Source organism: Rutidosis leptorrhynchoides, chromosome 8, assembly GCF_046630445.1.
Source record: "Rutidosis leptorrhynchoides isolate AG116_Rl617_1_P2 chromosome 8, CSIRO_AGI_Rlap_v1, whole genome shotgun sequence".
NCBI classification, from domain to species: domain Eukaryota; kingdom Viridiplantae; phylum Streptophyta; class Magnoliopsida; order Asterales; family Asteraceae; genus Rutidosis; species Rutidosis leptorrhynchoides.
Window position 1 is genome coordinate 70,903,767 of NC_092340.1, and position 8,027 is coordinate 70,911,793.

Here is an 8,027-nt window from a genome sequence, read left to right on the forward strand (position 1 = left end):
AAAAACAATGTTCGGATATGAGATCGTAGTTGTTTATGTCAATGTTCTTAACATCATATGAACAAATAAAGAGATCTATGAAATCATTCAACTTCTAAAGAATTATTTTGAAATGAAAGATCTTGAAAAAACCAAGTATTACCTTGGATTGCAAATTGAGCATATGCCTAATGATTTACTTGTACATCAAACAACTTATACCGAAAAGATTTTAAAACATTTTTTTTTTAAGACACTCATTGTTGTTAGATCACTCAATATTGACACTGATCTATTTCATCCCTGCGAAGATCATGAAAATCTTAACAGATCGGAAGTTCCATATTTTAGTGCAATTGAGGTTCTTATGTATCTTATAGATTGTACAAGACCTGACATTTCTCTTGCAGTTAATTTGTTGGCAAGATTCAACTCAAATGACAATGGAGCGGGATCAAACACAAATTTTGATACCCTTGAGAAACTGCTGATTTAAAATTATTTTATTCTAACGTTTCAAAACAAGATTTGGTTGATTATGTATATACAGGTCATTCATCAAATCCTCATAAAGATAAATCTCAAACTCGATATGTATTCCTAAATGGAGGCACCGCAATATCATGACGTTCTCAAAACAAACACTTGTTGCAACATCATCAAATCATGCCGAAGTGATTGCATTACATGAAGCTACTCGGGAATGATTTTAGTTAAGATCAATGATACAAATCATTATTGATTCTTGTGGACTAGAACGCTATAAAAGCGTAACAACTATCTTTGAAGATAATACAGCTTACATAATACAAATGAAAGAAGAGTATCAAAAATGACAGAACAAAACATAAATGCTGACGAGGCGCTAAAGCTATAAACGGTCTTAACGGTCATAAGTTTGATGGAAAAGAATGGTATATTGGTAAGGCTCAGAAAAAGACTGAAAGGGAATAGGAACTGAAACAACGGTTTGAACAAACCATGAAGGAGACTGTAGACAAATCACGAGGGCCAAACTTGTACATAAAAGATTTAGATGATACAGTTTCAGATGAAAACCTCAGATTTTTCTCATATACTCAAGATATCGTAAAAGACAACCAGATTAAAATGAGATACGTTCAATCAACAACTCTGCTGATCTTTATACCAAAGCACTGCTAACTGCTATTTTCAGAACACACGTTCATAATATTGGTATGAGGCATGTTCAGAAGATGTAACAACTCAGGCGTTGCCTACTTGAGGGGGAGTCAACTCTATGCTGCACTCTTTTTCCCTTAGCTAAAGTTTTATCCCAATGAGTTTTCTTTAGCAAGGTTTTTAACGAGGCAGTACTAGTTATTCTCTAATAAAATTGTCATCCAAGGGGGAGTGTTATAAAATATCTAGATTGTGTTATAAAATATCTAGATTGGATGTTAATTTTATTATTATTATATTTCTTGCATAGTAATATTTTATACTATAAATAGACATGTATGGTAACCATTTAAGGTGTACCATTTCTCTTGAAATATCAATATCAATATTTCTTCTCTCTTTCTTCTCTCTTTTTTTCTCTCTTTGTTCTTATAACCATTAAAGGTAGTTATAAGCCTACTGAATTATAACAAAAATCACTTTTTACAACAATTCACGGGTTTCTTCACTCGTTATTATATAATAGAATAGAAGGTGTTGCATGTGATCAGTTCATAACATAACATGCGCTCAAAAAAAGTTGGATATTTCCCCCCTCTTATGGATCTTGTGAGTTTAATGTTGACTTTTTATATTTTTGATTATTAATTCCATTTTATATATCATATTGTAATAAAATTACATAATTATATATAATATTCATATTTATATATAATCATAGAGTGTATGATAATATTTAATATTCATTTATTAAAGCAAAATTTTAATAATTAACAAGAATGTTAAAAGGTGACTTTTAGACCACTCCCTGTCAAAGCATTACTGACAGGACCCTCGCCCTCGGTTTATTTTCGAGGACGCTGTTAGCAATAGTTTGTGATGAGCATTGCCTTCGGTTTGTCCTCCTGATTCGTCATGCAACTTTTCATGAAATAACATAAAGAATAACATACCTGATTCCTTTATTTATTTATTTGTGGTATATTCATTTCTACTCGTAGTTTTAACATTTGTAAAGTATTTTATTTAATCAATTTGGTGGTGTCATATGATGGGGATAAAGTATGTTATGATTGTGAGTGATATGTGATGAAAAGGAAATATGAAGAAAGTGCTAATGTGGAGGTGTGTGATGGGGATGAATTATGTACTGATTGGGAGTGGTCTCATAACTAACATTTTATTCGTTATAGCTGTCACATCAGCACCAAAATTTTATAACTAACCCGTAATTAAATTCTGTCTATCATGGCTAAAATATCTTCCTCTTAACTGCACACCATTAATTATTTTTTATTTATTTATTTTAACTAACACAAAAAAAATATTTTTTAAACAACGCGTATTAATAAATACAAAGTGTCCTACTACAAGCATTAAAGGGTGTACATTATATTAAACACTATCAATTATTAATAAATAAATATATAAATATATCAATTTATAGCTTTTGATAAAATGACAATCTTCATTTAGCTGAGTGATTACCGTCTTTCTAGGTGTTCGTGAGGTTTCGAGTTCGAGTCTCAACTGAGGATTTCATAATTTGCTTTGCAGTTGTTCATGGAGTTCTTTGAAGGCATCGTTGTCTGAGCATGTTCTATTTCAGTTGTTCAGGGAGTGCTTCTCAAGGGTGACTACACGCAGAGCTTGTCTTATAACAGTTGTTCGGTAAAACATCCTTGACACGTGAAACGGATATGATCGGGTGGTGGGAACTCCTTTGGTGGTCCCCAGTTAGTGACTCCAATCTCGTTGTTCAATGAAAAAAAGCTTTTTAAAAAATGTTGTACAATACGAATGAATGTTTGTACCACATGAGTAGTGATAAATCCAACAAGGTTATTAATAAATTTACTTACTTTGTACAATGACCGATTGTACTGTAGAAACAAGTAATTGTGAGTGGATTTATCAAAAATCCTATTGGATTTATCACTACACGTAAAATATGGATTAAATATAGATAAATTCTTATACAATATGGACAACACACCCATAAAAAATTGCCCAAGGTGTAGCAAGTTGAAAGGATAACAAAAATGAAACAGTTATGGTAAAGAGAATAAAGGGAGCGAGTCTAGATAAAACGTCGTGAAACCAACCCACGTCCAACAAAACAACCAATCGAAGCCAATCTTTGATGAAATAAAACTATATAGTATATTAAATGTAGTTTATATTATAACTATAAAAAAATAGTGAATTTAATGGTTTTTGTATGATGCTTAAAAAAACACAAGTTTATCATACTCTATATATTTAGTGAAAACAAAAAGTAACATCGATCATTTTCTCGACTTTTTTAGGCATAAAAACTACTCCGTGAAAGATATACAAACCAATTGGAGAAACTTCAGCATAAAGAAGCTTGGCAATACAACCAAGAAAATAAAACCGATCGTTTACAAAACAAAAACTATGCTAAAATTAGGAGCACACAAACGAACAACGAAAACAACTCACTACAATCGAACCTTGAACACACAACAAAACCTACAACAAAAGATAAAAACCAAGCGAGGCAACGAGAACGATAACAACAAGACTTATGGCTAGTGGACCCAAATACGGCAACAACAACAACAACAACAACACAAGCAATCAAATATCTTTCACGAATTCTTCTTCAAATTGTTTTATCTCGGCCCCTTGCACAATTCTTTTGGTTTCTTCGATTTATTCGGTGGTTTCTCAACTTAAATCAATCCATATGAGTTAACTAAGAGATAAAATTAAGAGAAAATTTTGGAATGTACATATAAAGTCAAAGTTGCAATAATTCTACTATTACTACATTGTTGTCAGCAAGTCAAGAATTCCATCCCACATTTTTTGCTAATTCAGTTGTAACCCTAGATAACCACGCCTCTACCCTTATCAATAATTCCATTTTCCATGCATATATATACCTTTCACTTTTATAGTCCTAATTAGGAGTACAAATCACTGTCACTTTCTTGAAAAAAAATAAAATAAATCTTTTTCTCAAATTCTTTCTACAAACCAAATGGGCAAACTCCATTATGCTGGTTTACTTCTTATTCTGGGAATATGCATTGCTCTTCCACATTTTCATGGAGGTTTGGCTATGGCTGCAGGCACCCCAGATGGATCAGAGCATTGGGGTTATGTTGAAGTCAGACCCAGTAAGATTCAACCACCATTTTTTTTTCTTCTTTCTCTTCATCTTATTAAATTAGACAAATTAAGACTACCCATTTATCAAGATTGAATTTTTATCTTTGGGATTCTTAAAAAATGTAATTTTTGTGTGAAAACAGGAGCCCACATGTTCTGGTGGTATTATAAAAGTCCTTACAGAACTGAAGATCCAAACAAGCCATGGCCAATAATTCTATGGTTACAAGGTGGACCTGTAAGTGCTATAGATACAAGGATATATACACATTCCTACAAATGTGCATATACACATAAAGGGTATTGATTTCTTACTTCTAAATTCTGTTTTTGTGATTAATGAATTGCAGGGTGCTTCAGGAGTTGGAATTGGGAACTTTCAAGAGGTAGGACCATTGGACACATTCCTAAAACAAAGAAACTCTACATGGCTCAAAAAAGGAGATCTCTTATTTGTGGTATGAATTTTTTTAATAAACATTTTCATGATTCTATAAATTGTCATAAAGTTCTTGAATATCTTTTAGTTTTGTGTCAAATACTATAGTTAGTTATTGTTATTTTTTGGTAAATTAGGATAATCCAGTTGGGACTGGATACAGTTTTGTGGAGGATAAAGAGTTATTGGTGAAAACTGATGAAGAAGCTGCAAGGGATTTAACTACATTGTTAATTAAAGTATTTAATAGAAATGTGACCCTTCAAAGGAGCCCTCTTTATATTATAGCAGAGTCTTATGGAGGAAAATATGCAGTCACTCTTGGATTAACAGCTCTCAAAGCCATTAAATCAGGAAGGTTAAAGCTGATTCTTGGAGGTATAATTTTCTTGATTTTTAGAGTAACAAATGACATTAAAGATTAAAAGTTAAAATTCACTGAAAAGTTTGAAACTTTTGATGTGGGTATGTAGGAATTGCATTGGGAAATAGTTGGATGTCACCTATTGATTTTGTGGTGAGTAAAGTTTGTATTTTTTTGTGCTTTTAAAAATGTTGACACTGCAAACACTTCTAAAAATTGAGTTTTTGGGGAATTGAAATTGATAGGCTTCATGGGGTCCTCTGCTCAAAGATGTTTCTAGGATAGACAATGGTGGACTAAAGAAATCACACAGGTTTATTTCTGCTTCATTAACTGTGTTGTGTTGTGTGTGGTTTAAGTCCATGATTGGAATAGTTTTTTTCTTTGATCTGACAAACCCATTTCAGGGAACAGTTTAGTTGAAACAATAAAGCAGCAGATAACAAATGGGCAAATGAAAGAGGCCACTAAATCATGGGGTGATCTTGAAGAAGTTATCATTGACACTAGTAATTCTGTTGTATGGTCCTTTTCATGCTTCCATTGTTCTGAATTAATTTATGATTTTTGTAACGCCATCCCTTTTGGCTGTCATTAAGGTGCAAAAAAGACTTGTACTTTTTAATAACCAGCATATAAAAGTCAGCATAAACCACTTTGTACAACATATTAATGCACCTTAACGACAACCCTCGGGAATCATTAATTCATTTCAATATTTTTTGGGTTGTCGTTAGAAAAATCATTAATTTATTACAATATACATAAAAAAAAAAAAAAATTGTTTGATTTAGGACTTTTACAACTTTTTGTTGGATGCTGGGAGTGGTGGAGGGTCAATGACAACTAGTGCACTCTCAAGGAAAACCGCAACGAACATCTACTCGAAAAATCTCGAGTCTAAAAGGGTTACAGCAGGTGGAGATGGTGATCTAGATGAATTGATGAATGGAGTCGTTAAAAAGAAATTAAAGATCATCCCAAAAGATGTAGCGTGAGTCGACGCCCTTAATCTATTTTTTATGAAGAAAAAAAAAAGTTTAAAGCTGAATCTGGTTTTTGCAGATGGGGAGGGCAATCGGATCTTGTTTTCGAGTACTTATCAGGCGATTTCATGAACCCAAGGATCAATGAGGTGAGTTAAAACTTATTGACAATACTGTTAATTTGTAATGAACTTTTTTTTAACATTATTTTTTCGTATTTATTTATTCATGTATAGGTCGACGCACTCTTGAAGGCGGGAGTTAATGTGACAGTTTATAATGGTCAAGTAAGAATACTAATCATAATGATTATAACCATTTGAACTAATGCAATTCTGTTTATTAAATTCAAGCTGGTCTGGTTTGTAGCTTGATCTCATATGTGCAACTAAAGGAGCTGAAGCATGGGTTGAGAAGCTAAAGTAATTTTCTACTATGATATCTAGTAGCAAATTTAGAGATGCATTATCTAATAAATTTACTATATTGCCCTTATATGACAATAGGTGGGAAGGACTAAAGACATTCTTGAGCATGAATAGAACTGCAATGTTTTGTGGAGATGACAAAAAAACAAGAGGATTTAAAAAATCCTACAAAAATTTGCACTTTTATTGGATCCTTGAAGCTGGTCACTTTGTAAGTTCTGCACAAATTTTACATGTTCCAAGTTTTATGTTATACAATTGTACAATTTTTATCGTATAGTAGCAAGATAGTTTCGTATCATTTAAAAAGTTTTAGTCTTGAATAGTGAACTTTAAGTGTTTGGTGATATTTAGGTACCGGTGGATCAACCATGTGTGTCGTTAGATATGGTGGGTAACATTACTAATTCTCCGATAACAACTCACTAAACGATGATGATGGAAAGAAGAAATGAATAAAGATGATGATGTAATAGCTAGGAGAAAGAAGCAGCTAGAGTAAAAGAAAGAATGAAAAACGTAAAGCAAATTTGTTTTCTCATTTGATAATTGTGTTTAGCTAATTTGAAGTTAGTAGTCATATTAAGATTTGAACAAGGTATTCTTAAAGTTCCATGATTTTTTTAGCGAGAAATTAATATTATTGATTGATATGAACAAAATTTTTTACAAAGATTGGGATAGAAGATGATATGTATCAATATATATATGTATGGTAATAAACGCTATCATACATTGCATGTAAAAGGGTTACTTCTCCAAAAAGGCACATAAATGAAACCTATGGGTAAATGTGTCAACTAGCTTATTTGAACTTATGTCTTTATTTAGTAGGTACAAAATTGTGCTCCCTAAGAGCATATAACTTTCAAAATTGTGCTTGCTTGTTTGTTTTCCGGTTGGAGCACAGTTACGGAACTAGGATTTTTTTTCACTGGGGGCGAAAAAAAATTAAAACAGTAGCATTTTTTAAGCAAAATATGCAAGTTTTTTGGCAAAAAATTGAGATTTTTAGGCAAATTATGGAAGTTTTTGGGCAAAATTTGAAGATTTTGGGGCAAAATTTGAATGTTTTGGGGCAAAAGTTGGAGAATTTTGAGAAAAATTTGAAGGTTTTTGAGGCAAAATATGTAGGTTTTGGGGTAAAAAAAAAATCCACCAGGAGCAAGGTCGAAAAATCCAAAATTTTTACACTAAAAATTGCAAATCGAATGAGGGCGGGCGCCCCCACCCTGCCCCCAAATAGTTTCGCCCCTGTTGGAGCGGTTCTGCTACTGTCTACCGTCAGGTCTGCCTGTGGTCCTGACGGTTTCACCACCCTGTTGGGGGTGGTTGTCGGTTGCTTAGGCGTGGTGACGTTTTTCTTCGTTTCCGGTTATATGCTAGTAGTCGTGGTTTTTTCTTGTCGCGCTCCTACTCTTCCGGTAGCGTCTTCTGGGTTGTACTAGTTGACGATCTCTTTGTTAGAGATCTAGTTTCAGCTCTGGTAGTGTTGCTGGTTTTTTGCAGAGGGGGTCCTCTTTGTGACGGCTCGTGAAGATTCGTGA

General features: G+C 33.0%; 1 protein-coding gene across 1 annotated transcript; it reads left to right on the forward strand.

Moving 5' to 3' along the window:
- Positions 1 to 4,106: 4,106 nt before the first annotated feature.
- Positions 4,107 to 7,109, forward strand: LOC139862116 (serine carboxypeptidase-like 51). The gene is made up of 13 exons (XM_071850668.1): positions 4,107 to 4,271; positions 4,407 to 4,501; positions 4,614 to 4,721; positions 4,840 to 5,080; positions 5,176 to 5,219; positions 5,312 to 5,379; positions 5,481 to 5,586; positions 5,861 to 6,060; positions 6,132 to 6,201; positions 6,289 to 6,339; positions 6,422 to 6,474; positions 6,559 to 6,691; positions 6,835 to 7,109. Exons 1-13 carry the CDS (start codon positions 4,133 to 4,135, stop codon positions 6,907 to 6,909), a joined length of 1,383 nt encoding a protein of 460 aa, XP_071706769.1. The 5' UTR covers positions 4,107 to 4,132; the 3' UTR covers positions 6,910 to 7,109.
- The last annotated feature ends 918 nt before the right edge of the window (positions 7,110 to 8,027 follow it).

Excerpts from the sequence above, each read along its gene's own strand:
- LOC139862116 (XM_071850668.1), top strand. The coding sequence starts at position 4,133 with ATGGGCAAACTCCATTATGCTGGTTTACTTCTTATTCTGGGAATATGC. Across the intron at positions 4,722-4,839 it reads AAGGAGATCTCTTATTTGTG|GATAATCCAGTTGGGACTGG; the intron begins GTATGAATTTTT and ends TTGGTAAATTAG. Across the intron at positions 5,380-5,480 it reads GGACTAAAGAAATCACACAG|TTTAGTTGAAACAATAAAGC; the intron begins GTTTATTTCTGC and ends TTCAGGGAACAG.